The 26,905-nt window shown below is 35.8% G+C and overlaps 2 protein-coding genes and 1 pseudogene across 3 annotated transcripts; 1 reads left to right on the top strand and 2 right to left on the bottom strand.

The window, feature by feature from the left end:
* Nucleotides 1–13,439: 13,439 nt before the first annotated feature.
* LOC108396686 (olfactory receptor 8U3-like) lies at nt 13,440–14,397 on the top strand (annotated as a pseudogene).
* A 3,213-nt stretch (nt 14,398–17,610) lies between these two features.
* Nucleotides 17,611–18,630, bottom strand: LOC108396689 (olfactory receptor 5M9). 2 transcript variants are annotated; one of them, XM_017659649.2, is made up of 2 exons: nt 17,734–18,627; nt 17,611–17,628 (listed from the first exon to the last, which is right to left on the bottom strand). In XM_017659649.2, exons 1-2 carry the CDS (start codon nt 18,625–18,627, stop codon nt 17,611–17,613), a joined length of 912 nt encoding a protein of 303 aa, XP_017515138.2. The 2 variants fall into 2 exon arrangements, with proteins under 2 accessions (XP_017515138.2, XP_036852715.2); XM_036996820.2 differs by lacking the exon at nt 17,611–17,628 and having other exon boundaries at nt 17,695–18,630.
* A 5,427-nt stretch (nt 18,631–24,057) lies between these two features.
* LOC108396690 (olfactory receptor 5M3) lies at nt 24,058–24,990 on the bottom strand. The gene has a single exon (XM_017659650.3). It carries the CDS (start codon nt 24,988–24,990, stop codon nt 24,058–24,060), a length of 933 nt encoding a protein of 310 aa, XP_017515139.3.
* Between the last annotated feature and the right edge of the window lie 1,915 nt (nt 24,991–26,905).

The raw sequence follows: 26,905 nt of genomic DNA, 5'->3' as shown, positions 1-26,905 counted from the left end.
TTTTGTGCATCTTCCCAGTCTTCAAAAATATCAAAATGATCTACTATGACTTAGTCGCTTTCCTATATCCCCTTCCCCACTTTTATAATGTACTTGAGACTACAGAAACTAAAAGAAAATTAATCAGAAATAGGGGAAAAGACACAATTTGGCTCAGATAGGAATTAAAGAGACTTACAATTTTTTTCCAATTCATAATGCATCATAGGTGGAAGTGTGTTGACCAGGATTAATATTAAGCTATTTATCAGATAAATTACTATTCTACACTATCTGTACATAAACATCTTTCCCCATAATATTTCAAGGGCATAAAATATGCAAAACTCTTACTCTAGTAAGTTTCACTTTTAGCCATACATCCTAAAGAAAAAAAGTAGTTGTACACAAAGTTTTATGGAAACTTATATACGTAGATAGAGTTTCTGTGGCGTGCTTCAGAATAATTGTAATTATTTACCTTTCTGCCAGTCCTGAAAAAGAGGACTGGTCTCATAAAGCCCACTATTAGCTTATTTGAATTTAATTTTGCTCCTGGCTTTATTTTCCACAAAATGGAACCATAAAATGTTAAGAAAGAAAGGGTCCTTGAGAATTCACATCTAACACCTTCATATTTCAAGTTTTATTTATTACTACTGTTATTGTTCATCTGTTGCATTTGAGTGCTGCCTTCACTCAAGGTAAATATTTTACTTACTTGCAATATATGAATTAACTTAATGACACTCTCTTACTAACACTGTGAGGATGGTTCTATCCCATCATCTTTTATTAACAACTGAAAAAATACAGGCTTATAACTATGGTCACATATAGGAGATGGTATGATATGCATGTGGCTGGGTGTGTTTGAAAGCAGGGCCCTGATTACTCCTAATTATAATGGTATGCTACCCAAAGTGGGGTGGCTTTCTTCTTCAGCTTGAATCACTGGGATAGTACAAAGTAGCAGATGCATCTGTTTTCTCTTAGCAGCAAGCAAAATGTTGAAAACTTAGAGAATACAAACATGAAAGCTGTAGTTTACTGAGATTGCTAAGCTTTCCATGTACTTTGCTAAAGTGAAAGTGGTGGATGCTGAACTTCTACAGTTATTATGTAATGCTGTCCTTCCTGGTAAAAGCTCTTTCACTCAAGAATATTCATTTGAGAGTTCTCTTGCTTACATGTAGGGCTTACACTTACTCAATTTTTTTTCCTTACAAAGCCTTTTACTTCAAATCCAGCTGTGAAGTTAGGAATTGAAACTTAATTGCAAATAATTATAAGACTACCATACAGTGTAAAAGTAAAGCAGAACTTCAGTGAAAATCAGTGTCAGAGGAAGAGACTTATTTATAATTTCTCATAATATTTACTTGAAATAACAAACATCATTTACACATTAGAGTTTCTTGTGTTACTGCTATTGTATGAGCTCAGGATTTGTGGTGGTTCCCAGGTATATGCCAAACCAAATTAAAGGGGTCATATGAAAAGATAAATACATTAATGAGAACATTAAATATGTCAGGTATTTACTATTAAGTGGAATATGTAAGCACCACAATATTGACAAAGTTAACACTGTAGTTGTGTATTAAGGTGGGGGTTGTATTTCAAATTCAACAAACTTAAAAATCACATGGAAACTAAATTACCTACAAAAGTCTGTTCAAGTGCTCATAAATTACAGCATTTATGATTTTGCATCCACCTTCCAACTCTCTAGCTTTTTTCTTTATTGGTTCCTCTAATTTTTTAAGAGTAAATTTTCTTCCTCATAGTCTCCAGTGAGTTTTCGTTGGTTATCCTGACCAGCCCAAAGTTTCACCATTTATCCAGTTATTTTCACGTCTCTGTCAATTTTGAGGGGAAGTTCTTAAAATCATTGACACCTTTTACCCAAAGATTTCTTTAATAAGCACTGCTGTCTCTTGTTTGATTGTGTCTTTTCTAGAGAAATTTTTGTTTTAAACTTCACTGCACATTGGAATCACCTATGGAGTTTTCAACATTTCAGTGCCAGGGGAACCCCTACCAATTTAATCTGAACATCTGGGCCAGATCCAGGCATCAGGATTTTTAAAGCTCCCTGAGTGGTTCCAGCGTACAGCCCTATTTGAGAATAAGTAGCTTAAAGATTGCATTCACAGATTAGAATGCAAGCAGAGAACAGCCACACTTTCAAACTTATATCTCTTGTACCTGTTTAAAGTATTGGTGAAAATTGTAGCTGTTAACTATTTCTGATGAGGAAAATACTGGTTTTTCTAATTATTTTAGTGAGTACCAAAATAGTCAGTAATTAACATTTTTAGCCCTTTTTGGTAGTTGTCTAATTACAGCAACTTCATTTATTTGGTTCTCTATTAGTCTTTGTAGATTCTATTTTGACCATCTAGAGTCTCAAAATACAGTTGCAGAGTGAATTAATTTAATTCAATTTACTCTCTTTTATACTAATTCTTACAAGGTTTGTCTTGCTTATCAAGGATTAGGAACATGGCTCTGATGTTTCTACACTCTTGGCAATCAACACAATGGCAATGATTTGCACAGAAAAAGTGTTCGCTAATAAGGAAGAAGAAATGGATATCAGGAAGCCTCCTCTCTCTTATCCACTGCTCTGTTAATCAAAATATTCCCGACTCACTGCCTGGTGTTATCCAGGTCCTGCCCTGTGCTTTGTCAGTGTCTCTATGGCTTTTCCAAACCAGGCATCCTTCCTTTTGGGGCTATACCACACTTGGTTTCTTTCTTCACTGGAGCTTGCCCGACTGACCGGCAGAGGCACTGTGTGTACCCCCGGTGCACAGTATGTGTGCACATTTGCGACTGCTTGAGCCGCCAGCTGCTCCCGCCAGGCAGCCCAAAGCACATGCAAACAGCATAACCTGACATGCAAAGCCTTAGGAAGCACTGGTTAGAAACTGATTGCCTTAGAGCCCTGTTTGAAGGCTATGAGAAACAATATTAGAAAAATGAAATACCTGTGGTTGTCTACTATATGTCAGGAATTAAAAATTACATTGAGTGTCCATTATTCAAGAGGGAAATCTTAACCTTGTGTTAAGATCCAAATGCCAAGGTGGGACTTGGACTTAAAAAATTTCTTACCAGCACTTAAGTGTAGTGCTGTTCTTGGTGACCCATCGTCATAAAAGAATTTTAGACAGGAAATCACACCTTCCCTCTTAGACCTCCTCCATCAGCCATACAGTAACAAATGTTTTTGAGGGTAATAATGGGGATGGAAGGCAACTCTAGGAGATCATATGATTAATTCAATGTGAGGTCATTTAAGACTGTGTGAAAGAGAGATAAGGAGAAGGAGGGAAAGAGGGAGGGAGGGAGTGGAGGACAGGGAGATACAGATTAATAAAATAGTATTTTAACTGTAAGTAAGTATCCTTTGAAAGTACTGGAAAGCAGAGAGTATGAAAGTAAGAAATGCAGTTGGGATGGTAGAGGTGTTATCTCTAAAAGCAGACTGCATCCATTTAATACCACAGCTCACCAAGGAGAAAGGTTTCTAATGGAAGCTTGGTATGGATGAAGGGCTGACAGTTCACTCCATTTGCAAACTCCATGTGACTCACCTACCTAGCAAAGATTCTGGCTCCCAGTGAGCTCCTTCTGAAATTGCTTGGGTGATTTATTTGTTCCTAGGTCCCTTTGGGTCTAAACTTGAACCTCTAGAGATAGCAGATAGTTGTAATAGTCCCTTCCCTTATTTCTCTCAAAGTAAGATAAGCTAGACAAATCATACTGTGAAGTTTAAAAAATATATATATTTTAATTATCTATATTCCTGAAGGAACCATACTTCAAGTAAACCAATCAACTTCCATGAAGGCAAAGATAGGCAGGCTATATGAGTGGAAGCAACATAAAAAGACCATAAACCTTAGTTCATCTGAATAACAATTCAAGTTCTATGAAAGGATAAGAATAGCACTTAAATCCTGAGTAACTTACTTAGGAGATTTTGGACAATGTCCACAGTCTTAAGCCTCAGTCCTCAATTGTGAAGTCAAGTAACAATAGTAACTCTCTTATGTTTTTGCATCAAATAAGTTAATGTAGGAGAATGACACAGTAAACTCCATGATAAGTAGTAAGTGTTCAAAATATATTTGCTTAAAAAAGTAAGACTTGTTCATTATGCTACAGAAGATTGGAGATTGTTGAGAATTAGGCTTGGGGTTGATTAATGATTGTGCATTGAGTCCCCTATATAAATTTTATTGTTGTTAACAACCATTTGATAAACAAATATGAGAGATGCCCTCTCAAAAAAAAAAGTAAGACAAATTAAAATGATAAATAAAGCCAAGTTACAGCAAAGACATCTACCTGAGAAACAGAAATATCTCTGAAACAATTTGAGACTCCATCTTGGTGAAATCTATACCAAAAGGGAAATGTCTTTTTGTTAATGGTAAAATCTAATTTCTCATCGAATTTCAAACCAGAAAAATATTTTCAAATCTAGTAAATGCCCTACATTGCTAGATATGTGTGTGTGTGTAAAACAAAACTCTTAGTAGTAGCCATAATCTTGGAAAAGCTGCCTTTTGCTTCCAGTCCTCACAATCTTTTACCTTTTCCCATCCAGCTTTTCCCTCCACCACTGAAGCCAGTTTTTTAGAGTTTATCTATCTTGCTTTTGATAAATACAAATAGCATTTTTCAATTCTTAGTTGGATTTCCTCTCAAATTTGAAAACGTTGTACACTATCTCTCTCATTGCTTGTGATACCACACTTTCTTTCTGTTACTTTTTTTGATGGTGGCGAGAACACTTAACATGAGATCTACACTCTTAGCAAATTGTAAGTGCACAATAGTATTGTTAATCATTGTCAAAATGTGGTATAGCAGCTCCCTAGAAGTAACTCACATTGTATAACTGACCCTTTCTATCCCTTGAACCATTCTCATTTCCCTCTCCCCAAGTCCCTGGCAAGCACCATTCTACTGTTTCTATGAATTTGGCTCTTTTACATAACTCAGAGAAATAGAATCAGGCAGTATCTGTCTTTCTGTGACTGGCTTATTTCACTTAGCATAATGTCCTCTATGTTCATCCATACTGTCACAAACGGCAGAATTTCCTTCATTTTAAGACTGAGTGAGAGTCCATTGTAGGTATATACCACATTTTCTTTGTCCATCACCCATCGGTGGGCATTTAATTTGTTTCTACATAATTGCTCTTGTGAATAACGATGCAATGAACATAAGGGTGCAGATCTCTCTTCGAGATCCTTTTGGATATATATCCAGAAGTAGGAAGATAAATGACATGGTAGGTTTATTTTCATTTTCTTAGTAACCTCTGGACTGTTTTCCATAGCAGTGATACCATTTTATATTCCCACCAATCATGTTCCAAGATTTGAGTTTCTCCACATCTTCATCAACCCTTATCTCTTTTTTTTTATAACAGTCATCCAAACTGATGTAATACCTCACTGTGGTTTTGGTTTGCATTTCCTTGATGATTAGTGATGCTAACCATGTTTTCATACACCTGTGGGCCATTTGTAGCCTTCTTTGCATAAATGTCTATTCAAGTCCTTACCTCTTCTCTTAAGTTGGATATCAGATATATAGTTTTCAAATATTTTCTCCCATTACATAGGTTACCTTTCACTTTGTTGTTTTGTTTGCATGAAAACAAGCAACAGTGACACAACTTTGACTAGATATTTGTTCCTGGTGGTCTTTGCTTGGACAACATCAGTAGATGAAATGGTGTGAGGTCTGGGATTTACTTCAAAATAACTTTGGGTGTTATGAAGGGGGATTATTATATCAAAACTTCTAATTCTGTGTATATTTGAAAATGTTCATAATGAAACATTTATTATAAAATAATGTTAGCAAAAGGATAAAAATTTGTAAGTAGTCATATTAATTTTAGGTTTAAAATATAAGTATATCTCTATTGAAATTATTATCATAGAGGCCAGAAAATTTGTACAAAGAAAAAAAAAGAGACATAGACTTTTTAAAGGAAAATTTAAAAGCATGCTTCACAAACAATGTGATCAGCAGAACCCAAGGAAATCAATGAATCAGACTGATGACTTTTCACCCCTATATACTAGAAATGTAAAAAATATTATGGGAAAAAATCTACTTACAATACTTTTAGGTCTATTATCTACAAGTTTGTTGAACTAAGACATACATTTAAAATACTGAAATAAAAAAAGGCAATAAAGAAATGAAATGTTTGGCTTAGAAATGATAATATTCTACTATGTTGCAGCTTTTTCTTTAGATAATTTTACTCAAATTAGTCCACTATTTACTAGAAAAAGTAAAAATAATACCTTGACATGCCACTCTGTGGAAGCACTGGAGTGAAAGTTATGACTCTGCCAGAGTTTCTACCCTTGGGTAAATTAACGACACATAGTGTGTGACGTAATGTAACATGTAACGTACAAAGACAAGCACAGTCACAGTCAATGAAGGAGAGGAACTCTGTGGCAGACAGGGAGGGGAAAAGCAGGAGGGAGTAAAAGTTGGAAAAGCCAGTCAGGACCATGGTCTACACAGATCACACTAACAGGCTTGGGCTCAGTCCTGTAATAAAGAGAAACAATAGAAATGTCTTATATACAAGATTGATATAATCAGATGCACTTCAAGAGCTCCCTCAGACAAGATAGTGGCTTAACATTACGGAACAATATGCAGTGAATTTGAAAGCAACTTAAGTAGAAAAAAATTGGTGGAATTCAAAATGAACAAAGAACTACATGCTATATAGCTGGTGTGTGTGCATCTTTAAAAATAAGAGAATTTAGATATACTTTGTAGTTTATTATTCCCTGGGTTGCGCTGATGTGATGTAGTATTCATTGTTAGTGTGGGGTTCTTGTTTGGGGGAGAATAAAAACTGCTTTAAATATAAAATAATTTTTAAAGATATATGTGTGTGTGTATAGATGTGTGTACACATTTGTCTATCTATGTAAGTCAGTATGTTCATACTACTACAAATAATACAAGTATGCAAGATTTTTCTTGCAGGTACTGAAAGGGACACTAATAATTCATTCCTGAGAATTTATTTAGAATTTGGTGTATATATGTATATGTGTGTGTGTGTGTGTGTGTATCTATGTATATGTATACCCACACATGTAGGCAGAGTGTTTTGTAAAGAATATAATGATTATAATGTATGCAGACCTTTCCAGTAGCTTGCCTGGCACATAATGAATAACTAAGAAATTTTAGTCACTGTTATTATTCCCATTATCATTCTATTCCTAATCATTGCAGCAGCATAAATTCACAGTTTGCAAAGCAATTTAGTATCTGCAATAAGTTTACTCCTCAAAATAGCCCTGTGCTATAAATGGCATTTTCATTTCTTAATGGAGGCTCAGAGTTTATAACCTCCCCAAGAGTACATAGATGGATAGTAGAAAAGCCTGAGCACAAACCTACATCTGTTGCCAAATCCTTTCCTCTTTCCACTGCACTTGTCCCCCAAAGGAAGGTGCTTCAAGATACAGGAAACAGCCATCCCTGAGGAATCATCTCCACACACTCAAACTAAGTCACATATTCATTAACCTTGACTTGAAACTTTATGTTTGTTGAGATTGGCTTCAGTTATTATGTCCCCATGAAAAAGCTGGAAAAACAGTAATTTTAATAAGGCCCCTTGAAACTGATTAGCAAGTAAACTCACTTTAAGCAGTTACAATAGGGAATTCTGTTTGCAATGGAGAGTTTATAATAAGATACAAAGAGACGGTTTCATCATCAACACTTAAGCAAACTCTGACATCAGTTTCTTTTAATTATCCATAATTATGCAATTAAAATCAACAGATGAAGAATGGTAACTATAGCAAATGGCATTTTTCTGTATTTTTCCAGATACTTTTGTAGCTGGACTGGAAATGTTAACCTAATTGCTTTCATATTGTATAGTATGCACAGGCAATAGGCACATGGGACATTCTAAATTCTGTGACGAGATGCTGCATATTAACCACTATCAAATAACTCATAAATGTAATCACTGAATAAAAATTTTCATGTTTAGTGTCAAACTACTACTTTTTTTCACAATTCAAGTTTTTAACATACACTATGACCAAAAGGCTCTGCTGAAATGCACTTAAGTAGACTAATGGATAAAGAAATTCAGAACAGCTAGGTGGCCTACTCAAATTGAGATAGGATAGAAATATCCAATATTAAGTGAACATATACTAGCAATCTAAGATGGCATATGCCATGCAGGCACAGTTTGGACAAAGGTGATGATCTGTGAACTGCAATAATTAGGCAAAGTGTTGGTTTCTTCATATCTTCTTCAAAGTATGGATTATGAACTGAACCATAACAAAATGCTTATGACTATGAATTGATCATTGCCTATCATTAGGACAGGACACAAAAATCTCATCCCAATGCAAATATTGTATTAAAAGTTATCAAATTAAGTCCCTCCACAAAAAAAAAATCAAATTGCTTGAAGAAATACTTCAAATTTAAAGTTTAGAATTACAAATGAGGGCATATGCAGAGGATTATTCAGGCACGGCCATATACACTTTTTTAGTTAAACAAGAAACACTGAAACTAGACATATGAGGAATTAAATGCCAGGAATTAAATGGGTAAAGAACAGAAAAGCCTTATACAAATTAAGAATTAAAAACAAAAGGAAACAACTAAATAGAAGTCTCATTTTAGCCACTTTATCTGTACTTCCTGACATAAACTGGGGACTCAATAAATTTTTATTGAACAATAAATGAATCAGAAAGTTTTTGGCAATTTGACTCCCAACAGTGCTAAGCTCATTCTTTAAAAATGGTGTTTTCTCTTTTACATATTTAATCATTTATTTAAATACACATGCAAAAGGAAACACCATTTTTAAAACAAGCTTGTCAATATGAAAATATATATATAATTATTAATGTTAGTGCAGAAAAAACTCCTTTATAACATTGTAGAGAGTCAAATTTGTTGAGCGAGGTCATAGTAAATTAAAACCACATGATTTTTTTAAAGGTCTGTGTATTTTATGTATAGATTCATATTTGCATTCCATATTTGGAATGAATAGCATAAAACCTCTTTGCAAATGTTATATCCTAGTGCAAGTATTTTATCCTTAACCAACTTTAAAATATATATATAATATATATTTATCTATATTACCTGTTCCTAGAAAAATTTACAAAGGTGAAACCACTGAGAAATTTACATGGTAGAAGAAACAATTGACTAATTGAGTTGAATCTTACGAACCCCTTATTTTTACTGATTAGTATAGGGCACAGATATCCCACCAGAAAAACAGTTACCTTCACTCTCCTATTTCTGGGGGCTCCTGAGTCAGCTGCACATTTCTGAGGACTGCAGTAGGCAATAAAACACACAGCAATCTCATTTTGAAAACAGTTAAAACTTTGATTCATGTTTCCCAACTGTGTTAGTGTTATAGGCCTGCTATAATACAATAGCATAAACAAGGTAAATCAAAGCAACAGAAATTTATTCTTTCACAATTCTGGAAGCTAGAACTCTGAAATCAAGGTGTCAGCAGGTCCCTGTTTCCCTTGAGCCCTGTAAGTAAGAATTCTTCCTTGTGTCTTCTGGCTTCTGTTTTTTTATGAACAGTCCTTGGTGTTCTTCGGCTTGAAGATACATCACTCCAGTCTCAATCTCTGTCATCACATAAGAACATTTCCCTTTGTGTCTTTAACCCATTTCCCCTTTTTATAAGGACATCAATAAGACTGGAATAAGAACTCACTCTACTCTCCCATAAAAACATCTTAACTAAGGACAATTGCAATGATCCTATTACCAAATAAGATCACATTCTGAGGTACTGGGTGTTTGCACTTCAAGATATCTTTGAGGAGGACACAATTCAACCCATAAAGTCTGCTCTCTGGCCCCCTCAAAGTTCATGACCATGAAGTAAAATACAATCACTTCTTTCCAATAGCCCTCAGAGTCTCAATCATTCTAGCATCTACTAAGTCCAAAATGTCATCAGTTCAAAATCCCAAATCTCATCTAAGTCAGTTATGAGTGAAACTTGGGCTATGAGTCTTGCAGAAAATTTTTCTCCATCTGTGAACCAACATTATCTAATCCCAAAGCCACTTCCACATTTATATGTATGTGGTAGAACAGCACCCAAATTCCAGCACCAACTCTATTCATTTCCTTGATTTTTGGGTAGCTTAAAACAAGAAAAAGATATTCTCTCACAATTCTAGGGACAAGAAGTCCTAGGCAAGATGTCAGCAGAGCCATGCCTCCCTTTGAAATCACAATTCTAGGGACAAGAAGTCCTAGGCAAGATGTCAGCAGAGCCATGCCTCCCTTTGAAAGCAGTAGAGAAATTTTCCTTGTCTCTCTGGCTTCTGGGTGCCAGCATCCCTGGTGTCCCTTGGCCAGCAGATGCATCCCTCCAGTCTCTGCTGCCGTCATTCCGCGGCCGTCTTCTGCCCCTGTGTCTCTAAAGCCATGTGATTTTAAAAAGTTAAATGTTAGCTCTGTAGGATGAAAATAAAGAGGATTTGTTATTGTTTTCATGTTCCCACTTAGCAAAGGGAAAAATAAACCAATTTGCTTAAAAACTATGACTTCTAAATATAAAATACTCTTGGTAAGGAGGTAGCGAAACACATGATTAAATCAGGATTCCTTTGACTAACAAGGTCTCAGGGAAAGGGACAATTGTAAACAAATGATATTACATTGGAAGTGGTTGTGATATTTAAATTATTCGCCATTTGTTTTTGCTTTGTTTTATTTATACAAGTTGGATTGTATAATCTAATTGGATTGTATAATCTAGTGATTCCATGGTAAGATTAATATGACTTAATGTTATGTCACCTTTGTTTCTAAAGGGTAATATTTATTTATCTAACTGGAACTTTCAAATCATAGTTGTGCCTGGGAGGCGTAGCGATCTTGGGGCAGTCTCGTCTGGGGAACATTGGGAATTAGCTCTTGGGAATAGAAACACCACTATAAAAAGCACATTCACATACCCTCATTGTCTGAGAGAGTCACTGTAAGGAGACTCCTATGGAAATGTTCACAGGAAGATTTCTTTCACAACCGGGTAGGTCACCACATACAGCTGATCATTTCCATCATCTTTCTCCTCCAAGTCATTCAAATTTTCTGCATTAAAAAGAAAATAGACGATCCAGTCACACTCTGCTCCAACCAGTTGAAGCTGACATCTAAGAATGAAATAACCCTCTTAACTTTCCCAAAATAAAACCTTTCCCCCAGCAGCTCCCTGAGGCTTCGGCTTCCTTCAGAACAGAATATTTTTTATCCGTTTGTAAAACTTCAGAAGCCCACTCCTGTGGAAGAAGAGCATTTATGTGTGTCTTCCAGGAGAAAATTTGTGATGGTTCAAAAAGAATGTGTATCAAAGAGACGTTCATAAGCTAAAGGAATATACAAAAATGGGAGCAGGTCTTTTCAGAGTTAGAAATGGAGCAGACCATGTAGGTTTTGTGGGGGGGGGGGGTTGTTTCCTTTTTTTATGGCTTTATGAGAAAGGAAAATGAGCATGATCAGTGCATGTGCAAAGAAAAGTAACCCAGTACCCAGACTTTCCAAGTCTCAAACATCCACAGTGATCCAATATCTGGAGGTGGGCAAACGCTGGCTAAGTCAATACTTCCTCATTTCCCTTTTATTTTACACACAGAACCCTTTTAAGGACTGATAGACATGAGAAGCCAGTTCAGCAATTCCACCCAAGCACACTTCTCACAAGGAAAGTTTTGGTTCCACCAAGGAAAAAGTAAATGGATGGGGGAAAAAAGGTTTTGTGTCAGATTTTATGTATAGACGTATGTATATGTGTTTGTATATGTAAATATGTGTATATGTGTGTGTGTGTGTGTGTGTGTGTGTGTATTTGGAGAATGCATTTGGTACCATTTATAATATTAAGTTGAATCAATAAATTAAGAAGAGAAAATTAAATGGCAGATTTTCTGACCACTCATTCCAAACTATTAAAAAAAAGTTTCTCTTTGGGAAATGTGTTTGAGGAGGAAAGGAGATTATTCTCTTTATTTTATATGTGTAATTTTTTGTGTGTATTTGATATGGTGATAACTTTTCATCTTTTACTTTACTTCAAAAATCCAAGTTAGTTCTCACAGTCTCAGGGATAGAGATACGTAACTCCCAATAACCACACCACCTAGATTGTAATTACCATAGACAAGTTACATATAGAGAAATACGATGGATTCTGACTGTGGAGGTAAAGGAGGAAGGGTCTAAGGGGACTCCTTGAAGATAATGGCAATTGGAAGAAAACATAGATTTTTTTGCTCCCTATGAATATGGAATCCAAATGAGGGGAAGTTACTTCTAACACCTGATGGAGACTGCCATGATCTGGCTCTATCTAATTTCTCTGCATCTTCATCCTATAACTGTCCAGGTTGTAGACTGACTGACAACTTGGACCCTTAAACATGAACCAGGAAGCAATACTGACATTCACAATTGTGGACATAAAGGCTATTACTCTACTGATGATAACTTTACAAACATCATATGATAGGAGTATTAGTTCTGAAAAATTATTTTTTTTCTTTTCAAAGAGATGACAACCTTTTAAAAGCAGATACTTATAGGATGGTTTTAGCTGAAAATTTATCAAGAGATGGTAGAAAACATTCTGATTATAAATGTTGGAAGTAATTAAAATAGAATGCTATAGGACATTTTAAAGAGCTATACTTTAAATATACACATGTATTCTAGAATATATATATTCTAGCCTTACTCAGAAGTGTATATATTTTTTTAATTTTTAGAAAGCAGTATTTGAAAATGAATTAACTACATACAAATTCAAAATTTGCTTGATCTGCATGTAGAAATGCTTAATGGTCCAGTTTTCTCCCCCATTAAATATCCTGCTTAACTTTTTATTTAGCATAATGTATGTTAATTAAAATGGGGAAAAAATATCTATGCAAAAAAGATAAATTAGTTACATTAAGATTTTGTTCCACCAAGAAGAAAATGAGGTAGCAGAAAATTTAAAAACTTGTTTTCTTCTTCTTATCCAATATAATTTAAAATGATCTAAAGCCGAAATTTTACACATCTTTACGAACATATAAAGAGTTTTTATAGTTTATCTTTACTATGTAGACTTCAATGTTGATTTCTTTTTTATTGGCCCTCAATTTTTGGCCTCTTAAAATTATAAATAAGCAGAGAAGAGAGTTTTGAAATAGGATATTTGTTTGTTCTGATATTCTACTTGAATGATCTATAATGTCTCAGGGTAAAACACATAAGAGTTGGCATCTGATGACAATTCCTTAGTTTCAATAACTTGTATCTGGTCCTATCTTGTCTTTTTTTTGGCAGTTGAGAGACTGGGATAAATGGCTGAAAGGAATAGCACCACGGTGATGGAATTCATTCTTTTGGGCTTTTCAGTCCAAAGAGAGATTGAAATCCTTCTCTTTCTGCTCATTTTAGTGGTATACACCCTAACTTTGGTAGGAAACCTTGGGATAATTTCATTAATCTGTCTGGATTCTCGACTTCACACACCCATGTACTTTTTTCTCAGTAACCTGGCCTTTGTAGACCTATGCTACTCCTCGTCAATAGCCCCCAAGTTCCTGGAGACCCTTCTGACCAAGCACAAGTCTATATCTTTCTATGCATGTGCAACACAGCTGGGCTTTTTCCTGAACTTCTTGATTTCAGAGATGTTCCTTCTTGCAGTCATGGCTTATGACCGCTATGTAGCCATCTGCAGTCCTCTTCTCTACCTGGTGACCATGTCCCAAAAGGTGTGTGTGCAGCTGGTCATGGGCCCCTACTTATACAGCTTTTTTGGTGCTTTGCTCCACACGGTAGTTACTTTCCAATTGATCTATTGTGGCCCCAATATCATCAATCACTTCTATTGTGACGATATCCCTCTGATGGCCCTTGCCTGCTCAGACACTAGCCTCAAGGAGATCTTGATTTTCATCTCTTCTGGGTTCAACATGACCATCTCTTTGACCACTGTCCTTATTTCTTACTTATACATTGTGGCTGCCATCTTGAGAATACAATCTGCAGAAGGCAGGTGTAAAGCTTTCTCAACGTGTGCCTCTCATCTGACCGCTGTGACTGTATTCTATGGGACTCTGATCTTCATGTATCTGCAGCCCAAGTCAAGCCATTCCCTTGACACAGACAAAATGGCCTCTGTGTTCTACACAATCATCATTCCTATGCTGAACCCCATGATCTACAGTTTGAGGAATCGAGAGGTAAAAAACGCCTTGAAGAAAGCAATTGAAAAATGTTATGTTCCTGCTTCTTACAAATTTTAAAAATTGATAAGAAACAATGTCTGACTGGGAATGCATGATGTCACATGTAGAAATGTTTTTTTTTTAAATTTTTTGTAAAGTAAATTCATTTTTACCATCCTTTATATGAGAACAATTTTTTTGTACATGAGTTCCATTTTTCATATAGTGTGTAGTAAGATGAAAATTTTAAAGGAGTAGAATTTAGATTTTTGACACATTGCTGTTGTTTAAGCATGTGACTCTGATAGCTTCGACCCAAATACTCCCTATTCGGCTGATAATAAATTTTAGCTGTTCCCTTCAGATACGTTTCTGGTCAGTGCAGTGGTAGAGGACAGGAAGAGAGCAAGGAAGGTGAGGATTAAGTTGGTTGTACATCCTCAGGTCATTTCCTGCAATGAATGGCCTGCTCCTCAGCTGTACCCAGTCTGCTGAACATCATTCCTCACTCCACCTCTGACCACCTGCAGATTCACTAGTAGTCACTCCCTGAAATTACACAATTATCATGTCCTTTGAAAAGTTGTCTTTTTTCACTATGCAGATCTGAGAATCAGCTTAGCTTTGAGAAAGCCATACTCCTTTTCTGTTACCCTATCAAAGCAAAAGTGCAGACCTCTCCTTTAATTTCCTAAACAAAGCTGTGTTTCTCAAAGGTCCTTTGAATTTTGGGGGATATGAGGACATAACAGTGATTTTGCAGGCAGAAGGGGGAAGCTTAAAACCAAATAATAAACATGGTTGCTGTCAGATTCCAAGAATATAGCTTTGTGTTGGGATGTTGTGTTGGGACATTGTTATAAAGCAGTGTGATCTCACACTCACTTAAGCTTTCAACTGTAATACAGTAGATTTGTGTTTTTCACTCAAATTCAAATATTCAGTGTCTACCACCCACATGCTTGATATTGTGAAGCATTCCTGGGAGCAAAAACAAATATATTTCCTGCCAGATAGTGTTGAACAGTTTGGTAGAGGAAGCTGATATCAATCAATTAGTAATCAAAATACATATTTAAATTTTGATATGAGTTACTGAGACTCAGAGAGTTGATATGTCAGAGAAGGGTGATTAAGGCAATTAATGTACAATCAAGGCAAAAATTCCAGTAGTCCAAGCTACTAGCCACAGGTGATTTGTGGCATCCTGTAAGTGTGGGAATATTGCATGAGGTTCTGAGGAGAAGGGCACAGGGCAAAAAGGTGGTGCCAGTTTGGGAGAGCAATATCCTAAGCCCATTAAAAAGAAATAAGGACACATTATCAATCCTGATTCTTTTTTGTGATGTTCACCAGGCTCCAGTGCAAATACCACTTTTGCCTGAAAGTCTGCCAGTATGTTAGGACTTGCCTGGGTTTGACTTATATACACAGTGTAGACTTTCAATCTGACATGATCAAATCCTGAGATACCATTGGATGAATTTATCTTCAACAATTCAGCACTCTTAGCGTCTAATATAATATCTGTAACCATTCTGAATGAGTGAATATGGATAAAATTGCAATATTTCCAGAATCTCTTGCCTGGCCTTAGTGCATCTCCGTATCAATAGATGTTTTCAAGGGGTGGAGAGAAGTAGTGCATCTCCATATCAACAGGTGATTGCAAGGGGGATGGAGGGCATTTCTGGACTGGAGAGGTTGGACTGGATCCCTTTTTATAACCAGGTGACGAGAGACATGGGTGAATGGAAGTGGACAACTGCTTATAAACCATGAATGGGTTTCTCCCACTTTACTTCTCCTTTGATTGATTTCGGCTTCAGACTGACCAGGTGAGGAAATTACTTTCCCCTTGGAGTTACAGTGAATGAGTAAACCAAATGGAACACAATTACAATGACCTGCTTACAACGGCCCTCTCTCCTCTAAGAATCTCCAACAACACAGAGGTGGAATGTGGCAGCCATGATTGTTTAAAAACATTAAAGAAAAATACTTTGTTAACATAGTTTGCAAAACTAAACAATGGTACTCTTTACTGCTGCTCAGAATCTAAACTTATGAAAGAGAGCTCTCCTCCCCTCATGATCTGCGTTTCCTCAGATCCATTCTCAGGGAAAATAGCCAGTGATTAATTAGTACATTAGTCTGAATAGCAATATTCTCTGTGTCTGAATTAGTCCATTTTGCCAATGGTATTATCACAACCATATAATACTTCTTAGAGTCTTGCTGTGCATTCAGTTGTGCACCCCTTTTCATTGGTTAGCATTTACACAGGAATAAACTCACTCATCAGGACCTGTACTAAGAATAGAATGTGAATTAAGTATGCTGTTGATACACCGAATTAGATAAATTGGTCAGTGAACTTTTTAATATTTTTAATGAGACCCAATGATAAACCATTTTTAATAGTATTGATCAAATTTGAATGCATGCCCAGTACAACAGCATTTAGTTCAATGGTGCTTCCTATCTGGTCAATCCACTTCAGGCACTAAGAATTTGAGTTAAGTTGCTAAATACAGAACCAAGGAATGTAATTCTAGTGATAAGAAACTGGAATCAAGCAAATTTCAAATACTATCAACCAAAGGTTTAATAGGGCAAAGTCCTATGGCCCAAGGTCAGATTTTAAATACCAGAAAACTCATACTAGTTCTTTTTTATTATTATTAAGATAGGAAAATCTTTGATTGTAAGCATTTCACCCTTTTAACATCATGAAATTTGCACTAGAATCCAAAGCAAAGAGTAGAATTAGAGGATTAAACAGGTTATTGAAACAGAAACATTGTTAACATTTAACAACACATATTGAGGACAAGACTTAAGATCATGCTGAGACACTAACTGAAGATTCTCAATATAATTTCATTTTCAAAGATCCATGTAGGTGTAAACATTATAGAACAATTTTTTGGTAAACCAGAATCTAACAACATCCTGTAGTCATGGAAAATAAATGAATTCTTACTCGTTTCCTCATGAAATTATATATCTCTTATGAATCCTATGTGAAGAAGCATGGTATAGAGAAAATATCCTAGGAAATCATGTTCAACTCTAGCAAAGGTACCTCCAAATTAACATTTATTTATCTAACTTCTTATGAGTTCCTCCAGTGACTACACTTAGCAGTTTTATATACACTGTAAATGACACTAATGTCAATTTTAATAACATGGTCGGCTATGTAAGATAAAGCAGGCTTAGTAATTAGAGTCCATTCATGGGGTAATGTGTCACTGTGTTAGATTGGACCTTTTATTGTAGGTAAGAGTTGCCTTTAGAAAATCCTTTTCAGCTAGGACTTTTATGCCTGGACATTAGTAATTAGTAACAACATACCACAAAAATGTCTACTTCAGTTTCATTGCCCCAAGTTTGCCTTGATGATGGCTTTGTTGACTGCCTCTTTTACATCCTTGTTTCTCAAACTGTAGATGATGGAATTTAGCATGGGAATGACTGTGGTATAAAACACAGCCACCATTTTCCCTTGCTCCACGGACTCTTCAGTGGGCCGCCTGAGATACATGAATATGAGAGTCCCATAAAACATGGTAACAGCTGTCAGGTGGGACCCGCATGTGGAGAATGCCTTCCTTCGCCCATCAGCAGAGCGCATGCGCAGCACGGCCACTACAATGAGGGTGTAGGAGACAAGGACCACTGAAAGGGAATATGTGAAGTTAATTCCAGCAATAACTATCATCGTGTATTCCTTGATGTAGACCCCCCCACAGGCAATCTTGATGAGAGGAGGGTCTGCACAGTAGAAGTGGTTAATTTCAAAGTTTCCACAGAAGTATAAGCCATATGTCCACAGTGTGCATATTAAACTAACAGAAAATCCATAGACGTAAGGCACAGAGATGAGCCGAACACAGACAGTCCGGGACATTTTACTGCCATAAAGCAATGGATTGCATATGGCCATATAGCGATCAAAGGCCATCACTGCTAAGATATAGACCTCCACGTGGACGAGGGCAATGAAAAAGTAGCATTGCACCAAACATCCCTCATAGGAAATGGTTTTTGTCTTTGATAATAAGTTTTCTAGCATTTTGGGGGTGACATTAGAAGAGAACCATACATCCACAAAAGACAAATGACTCAAGAAGAAGTACATCGGGCTCTGAAGCTGGGGACTGACGCTGATCAAAATGATCATACCAATGTTCCCTAACAGAGTCATCATGTAAACGACTAGGAACACCACAAAAAAGAGAACTTGAAGCTCCCCACGGCTGGTCAACCCCAGAAGAATAAATTCTGTCACATCCGTGAAATTTGGCATGGTCCTGACATAGAACCAGTCTATGTTGCCTATGGAGAACAAACAACAACAAAAAACAAGAGTGGATTTGTTTTACTTTTGAAGCTTTTGAAGCACATTTATTCTTATTCTAATCCAAATAATTTAAAAATCAGTGCAGATTTTGTAAAATTTCCACAATAAGAATATACAGGAATAATCATTTCCTTTAATTAGTCTTATGGATCATTACTATCAATATTTATCAATATTTTCTGTTACATTCATTGTTAACATATGTTATTAAAATTAGACGTTTATATTTTGCTAGATTAGTACACTAATGTTAAAGTCACAGGGCAGGTATATGACTGAAGTCAGATGAGAATTGTAAGGGAATGGCTAGATCCTATCGAATATGAACTTGTACATTGGTCTTACAATCTGGTTATTGACATATTTGTCCTACATATGCCAGCATACGATATATGCTTTCAATGTATGAAATTCTTAGTCATTTTTTTTTCGTTTAGCTAAACATTATGCTTTTTGGTTGTTACTACTTGCAGGATGAGGTAACAGGGACGTAACGGCACATACTCTAGCAGCGTTATAATTAGATTAGGAAATGACAATGGGTGCAATGACCTAGCACCCATTATCAAAATTACGTTAATAGATCAATACCATGAGGAAATGTTCAGGTGACATGTCTTAATAACTACTGTGTCTCATTTCAGATTCCACTCATTTTCAGAAACAATCAATTCTTGCTTTATTGTTCAGACTCAAATCTAATGTCATTGCAAGGAAAAGATTCCCAAACAATATTTTCTCCTCTAACTACACTTACTCAGTTTATGTCTTCCAAAAAGGAAAAACTTACCACGAATTCTTAAGGACCTCTGTAGGATTAAGCACCATCTTGGGTATTTAAGCAAATCCATAACAATGGTGTTTGGACAGTGTATTCCTGACTTATAAATGGTCTTGGTTCATAATTGTTGACATTCCTTCAGTTCACAAACATCAAAGCCAATTATATGTCAGATATGTTTGTTGTATCTGGAAGTATTCTAAATTCTGGAAATGAAAGTGATCAAGGTATACAAAATTTTGCCTTGTGTCCTACTCTATTCTTATTGAAAAGGAGTAAGCAATAAACAAATAATCAATGAGATACTATAGGGACAGGAAGGTGGGGGCAAAGTCCAGCATGCTCGTAAGACAAGAGATAAGGGGAAGCAGAGTGCAGATTGTCTCATTCATCTTGGAGTTCTTTAAAATGCCTAGCTGAGGTATTACATAAAACAATTATTGGAGTATTTGCACACATGACTTTTTTTAAAAAGTACTGATCTCTAGATCAGCTTCATATAATGTATTACAATATTTCAATATTATTAAAATTCTCTAAGACTGTTCCAGTGGCAACACTCTGAAGTTTATAGTATTAATAAGAGTAGCTAACTTCCGTTGAGCACACACAAAGGTCCTATAAACAGAACCTGTTAGCATCGTCACTTTACAAATGAGGAAACTGAAGCACTGAAAGGCTAGAAAGATCTTCCTAGGTCAGACATCTACCAAATGAACAGATTGGGATGCAAACCAATTAACTCCAGGGTTTACCTTTAGTAACCTTATATTGCTGCCTCCTTGAGGACCTATTAGCCGATTTCTTCACATATAAAGCTTAGTTTGGTTATCCTCCAAGACATGACAAAGACATCCTTTAGCAGTTCGTCCTTGATGGACTAGAAGAATGTAGCATGGCCTTTGAGCAGGAGCAGGTAAAGGAGTAAACCACTGGTTCTCCCTGCCCCTCAAATGTTTTAGGTGAGCCCTTAGCCTGAGGAGCAGATGACCAAGTGACTTCAGGGACAAAGCCAATGTACTATGTAGGTATGCATCCCCATCAAAACAATTGGGAATCTCGATAGAATATGTAACTTATAAAAAAGATGTACGTTTGTTAGAGTTTCAGGAATTTTATAACCATTTTGGGTATAATATTGTGTCATGCCCACTGACACGATCTTCTCAACTCCATCCACATATATTTTAAAAGAATAGTGTGAAAATCAGTGGTTATTTTTCAATGACTGAGAGAAAGGATTAAAACACTGAGGAATAAAAATCTAAAGCTCATTCTTAGGAAGTTTTGAATTAATTTTGGATTGAAATAAGAATGTTTCCCAGTAATATAATTTCACATAACAAAACCCTGTGGTAACAAAGAAGTCTACAACTAAGGTCTCAGTCTTTTCTTCTAGACAGGCATAAAAATGAAAAGATTTGACTGCGTGAATATGTACTGCAAAGAGACACAATTTGCAGACCTACCTTCAGCAGAAGAGAACAATGTATGATAATTTCTCTTTATTTATAATAGAATTTTGAACATTGAGAGCCTCTCTCCAAGGAATTGTCCAAGTAATTATGGAAGGAATAATGATTAAGGTTCTAGAAACATCTCAGGGGAAGGAGAAGTGAAACTGTGTTAAGTAGAAGACTAATTCTTATAATAAATTAAATCAAATTCTTAATATCATGGTATCAGCTCTCTCATCTTCACATGGGTCTGCCCTGTTTTGGTCACACATGGCAATTACACATCTCATGGAAATATTCTTAGCTTGGAGCAAGTAAAATTTCAGCCAATCACTCTCTTTTCTGTGGTGCTACAGTTCTAATAAGCTACTGTTTAGGACAGATGATCACAGCAGTGTGTGTCCTATGTATCTCATGGTTATTTTACAGAGGTCAGATTTCTCAGAATCGTAGATCACTTGAAAATGTCTTGGGAGAATGAATGCAAGTATAGGTCACCCGTGAAGTAATCAACCAAAGTAGGACAATTTGTCTCACTGAATTTAGGCTTCTCTGGGAGTCATTAGAGCATCAACTTTGAAATCAGACATATCAGTGACCAGACCTTGGCCCTACCACCTCAACTATGTGTCCTTGGGTCAGTAACAATCCTCAGCACCCATACTCATCTGCAGAATGGGGAGACTACTGTCTTACAGGTCGATGTGATGTTCTCAGATAATAAAGGGCTAACTCTCAGCACAATGTCCATCTCGAAGGCAGCCTTCAAAAAAGTTGGAATGATTTGTGCAGTTCCTCTGAGCAGTCCCAAGTATGATCTCACCACCTCTATAGGACTGTGACTAATATCATCTCTATGTTGAAAAATAAAACAATGCTAAAAAAAAACTATGAGGTTAAGTTTTCTACCAAATTTAAATTCCAAACTAATGCTCCTTAAATTTAGTCTGGAAAATAAAGAACAGAATTGTGCTAAGGCAATGTTTCTTTCTGTGTTCTTCAATGCCCAAGTACTCAGAAATCCTGAATTCCTTCTCCCTTAATAAGGATGAAAGTGCATCAGATGAACTCATTGGCACCATGTTATTATGAAGTAAAATTCAGGCTCTCAAGAAAATGCAGATTTGAAAAGAAGAATGTGTGTATGTGTGTGTGTGTGTGTGTGTGTGTGTGTTACAGAGACAGCAATAAAGACAAAGAGACAGAAATAAATGCACTTTATGTTGGAGCTGCTGAAATATAATGAAGTTGATAGCTGTAGAAATAAATATAAAATAAGATCTATCTTTAAAAGGTTTTTGTAAAAATACCCCGAATTTTCAGCAAATGACAAAATTGATTCAAATTCTGCTAATGAAGGTAGATTCAGGAAATTTTAAACCAGGAGAGACCTTGGATACCAAAGACTGCAACCTAAAAATTAACTGGAGCATGAATAACAAAACATGCCTTGTCCAAGGTCACCCAGACACTAATTTGAAATTTGGAAACTCACAGCAAGAACATGATTAAACCATTGACCATGAGATCATCATTCTTCATGTAACACTAACTCTCCAAAAAAAATAAGTAGGGAAAGCATTTCACCTTTTGGAAAAAAGAAAAAGAGGTAACAGAGATTATTTAAATCTACCTGCTAACAGACTTAATATTTATTAAAATGATCTAAGCCCATATTTTGAAATGTATTGGTAATCAGCAACTACTTTGGCATATCAAGAGTTCTCCAAACAACAGTGACTAATTGTATGGCTGAAAAAAGTTACATTTAACTCACCCAAAAAGTAACATTAAGTAAGTTTGATCTTAAATTTTTAGAGGGTTTAAATTTGCAACTATAGTATTGCAATACAGTAATATTATAATTTAATCTGATTAGCAATCTGTTTATATTCAAATAGCTTTAAAGTAGTGTCCATGAGACATGTGCACAATATGTGGAAATGAATTTATATGCATTTTTGGTTTCCCTTGAGGAAACTGAAAACTTAAAAATGGACAAAGAAGAATGTTTATTCTCATATTGCATCAGTCGCATTTTATATTTCCATCTTCTCAGATAAATTCACAAGTACTTAATTGTATAACTTAAACATCTGAGTTGTGTTTCTTTAGTTATGTATTTTCTGCACCAAAATGGAGTTTATTTATTCATTTATCCGAGCACATGGAGACTTTAAGGAAGTCCAAATTGTACACTTGTTGGCTCGTGCTCGTACTTTGTAAAATGTGGTACAGAAGAGAAACCAAACTATGTGAATATTATGATGGTAGGTCACGTTGTTGTGAAAGACGAATAGACCACCTTATCTTATTTCTTTCAAAGACAAAACTTATTTTAAAATATTTAAGAACCATATCTAAGGCACAGAAGTGCAAAATATTCCACATGAACATCAATTTCATTTCTTAAGGGAAATCTGGAGAGCTGTGCTTTCAAAATGACACATCCATCCACCAATTCTACCCACTCTTCAGTCAGACTGAAGACGGTTGGCAAGGCCGTGAGAAGGGCACAGTCTAGTCAGAGGCAACCTCTTAGTTGCAGCATGGAAGTTACGAGAATCTCTAAAATAGAGACACTGTGTTTTGTCTTGTAAACACAACAATTAAAAAGAATAGGATTACAGTTTTGAAAGCAGTGGTTTTTGAACAGAACCACCTTTTACATTGAAAAAATAGGAAACATCGCACAATGTTGTAGCTATTTGTGAGGCCACCATTTTTCATGTCCTCATGCTAGAAATGAATAAAGTATGATATTTTTTCCTGTTCCAATTTATCTCTAAATAGGCAAATTGATAAATATTTCCAAAATTCACCCACTGTGTATTGGAATAAGAAAAACCAAAATCTTCATTCTAGCTAAGTATTTGAACAATTTCAATTGGAGGATCCCTGGGCTTTGCTCCAATGAACTCTTCCACTAATCAGTATTTTAATTTTTAAATAATCCTGACTACTTACACCAACAGGATGGGAAGATCTACTTATTTTTCCCTGAATTTGAGTCTTTCTGTTTCCTTTTCAATGCACAAATCTTTTAGCTTCTCGTAAAAAGTCCTTAACTATGGACTAAGCAATAATCTACTGATGAACAAAAGCTTATGAAACACAGAAGGCAAGATTAACTAAATTTTATTTTGTTAAACATGCTCTGCTGATCACTCTGTTCACAGCCTCTTTCACATCCTTGTTCCTCAGACTGTAGATCATGGGGTTCAGCATGGGGATGACTGTGGTATAAAACACAGCCACCATTTTCCCCTGTTCCATGGACTCCTCTGTAGGACGTCTGAGATACATGAAAATAAGCGTTCCATAAAAGATGATGACTGCTGTCAAGTGGGACCCACACGTGGAAAAGGCCTTTCGCCTCCCTTCTGCTGAGTGCACCCGTAGAATGGCAATGAGAATGAACACATAAGAAATGGTAACTACAGTCAGAGAATATGTGAAATTAATGCCTGCAAGTATGATCATTGTATATTCTTTTACAAAGGTCCCTGCACAGGCCATTTTGATGAGAGGTGGGTCTGCACAGTAGAAATGGTTGATCTCAATTTTCCCACAGAAGTATAAGCCATAGGTCCATAAGGTTGCTGCCAGACTAGTCAGAAAACCATATATGTAAGGGAAGGAAATCAGTCGAATGCAGACAACCCTTGACATTTTGCTGCCATAGAGCAAAGGGTTCCCAATGGCCATGTATCTATCAAAGGCCATCACAGCAAGAATAAAAATCTCTACATGGACGAGGGCAATAAAGAAGAAACATTGTACCAAACATCCAGCGTAAGAAATAGTTTTTGTCTCCGATAACAGATTTTCCAACATTTTAGGGGTGACATTGGAAGAAAAACACACATCAACAAATGACAAATGACTGAGAAAAAAGTACATTGGGCTGTTAAGCTGTGGACTGACCTTAATTAATATGATCATGCCAATATTACCCACCATGGTGACGATATAGACGACCAGAAAAATTATGAAGAAGACAACTTGCCATTCCAGATGACCGGTTAGTCCCAAAAGAATAAACTCTGTCACGTCAGTGAAGTTAAGCATTTTCCCAGTTCTCAGTCAGTATTAGCTACAAATTGCTGTGATAACTAAAAGGAAATAAATTTACAGTCAGGTATTGTCTATTTATTAATGATTAACTTTATCCATGCCCCCTTTTGCGTCTTCTTTTACTAAATATATATGACCGTGCTTGCCATTCTTTTCAGCAAATCTTATCTGAGGACTTGCTGTGTAACCGGCTCTCTGATGGTGACTTAGATGAAAAAAATACACAGTCCTTATTACATAGCAATTATACAAACTATTGTGATGGAAACATATTAAATATTATGATTAGCCAAATTTCCAAGACTACCTCGTAAATGTCCCTTGTTTCCAATACTGGCATGTTTGGTAGGTTCAAATTTTTTAAGATATTTGTTATAGTTCTCTTTTTAACATAATTTAAAAACAGTTTTTGTCTCATCCCTTTCACTATACGCATATTCTCCATGTTTAGAGATGGAAGCCACTGAATCAAAGAATTCCTCAGCCCTAAATGTCAGATAAAAATTTATTTTTAATCTAACCTTACACCCATTTAAGTTGAACAGGGACAAACTGATCAAAGTAGGCATTAAAGTCAAGTATATGGGAGTAAATCACTTATACACACTTAATGCAGTATGCATATTCCCTGGACTCTTTTGCATATCTAACATGTATTATAATCTACTAGAAATAATTAACTGCTATGTTCTGGAGACGCAAAGATAAGATAGGGAGATTAATGGCAGGATTTATAATATACTAACATACATAAACTTTCTAACCCATGATACATTCTTACAGAGTTGTACTGGGGGGACAGAGATTGGGGAATGATTGACTCTTTGGAAATCCAGTGGAGTTTCAGGAAAGCTCCTTGGGTATTCTGCATTTCATTTTCAAAATTTTAATTTGCAGATTTATAGGTTGTATCATGAACTTCCTTTCCAGAATAACATTCCACAAATTATTTTCCTGAGAAAACAGTAGTGCCTTACATGATATTGATAGGTGTTACGGAGCAAAATCCACAAGTGTTCAATCATCAAATAATAAGAGAAATCTTCATATCTTATCCAGTCTCTCAGAAATACATAATTTACTTGGTAAAGTTAAACTATGAGAAGTTCTGTGGGAAAGAATTCTGTTATACTTAGTCTAACTAGCATTTATTTACTTAGCTCGAAAATGAAAAAGAGACTGAGGTTCCATCGGTATCAAGGACCATTCTAATTCTGCAGAATACAGAGTACAATTCTATCCAGTGAGAATCTTGAAAAAGCTTTTCAATAGAACAATGATTTTTTTGTTGGAGATGGGATTGTTTTATTCCTCCAAAGGCTAAATGCAAATGATTATTCCCAAAACCTTTGATTTAATCCGCAGGATTATATTTTGTTCAACTATGGTTTGATGGACTCTATGGGTAGGTTATATATATGGAATATATTTATGGATAGGCTGAAATACCTGTTACAGAGTTGATAAATTCATCTCTAAAATCCTTTGTTTTCTCATATAAAGAATACCACCATTTCCATATAATCTCAGGGTCTTCCCATTCACCTCCAGTCCCAAGGTTTCTTGTTATTTTTGTGGGATTCACTCTTCCCTCAAATAGTTTTTCAAAGGTCCATTTGACATGCACATTTGGATTTAAGGATATACAGACATACAGAGATAAATTAAAGCTTAAAGAATATAACACATTGTGATCTCACTGAATTACAGCTGAGTATCAGTCTACTGTAGGTAAAGAAAAGTTTCCTTTAAATTACATTGAAGACTAAATCAATAGTAGTTACTTACTTTTCTGTTGTTCAGGTCAGTATTCATAGCATGTGTATTAATAAACTGGCCAAAATTATTTATCTGTCACTTTAGCATTCATGTCACAGGAGTTTGATTACCACCTTCAAGGCATACATTT

This window comes from Manis javanica, chromosome 11 (assembly GCF_040802235.1).
Source record: "Manis javanica isolate MJ-LG chromosome 11, MJ_LKY, whole genome shotgun sequence".
Taxonomy (NCBI): Eukaryota; Metazoa; Chordata; class Mammalia; order Pholidota; family Manidae; genus Manis; species Manis javanica.
This window is presented reverse-complemented; position numbering and strand designations above follow the sequence as displayed.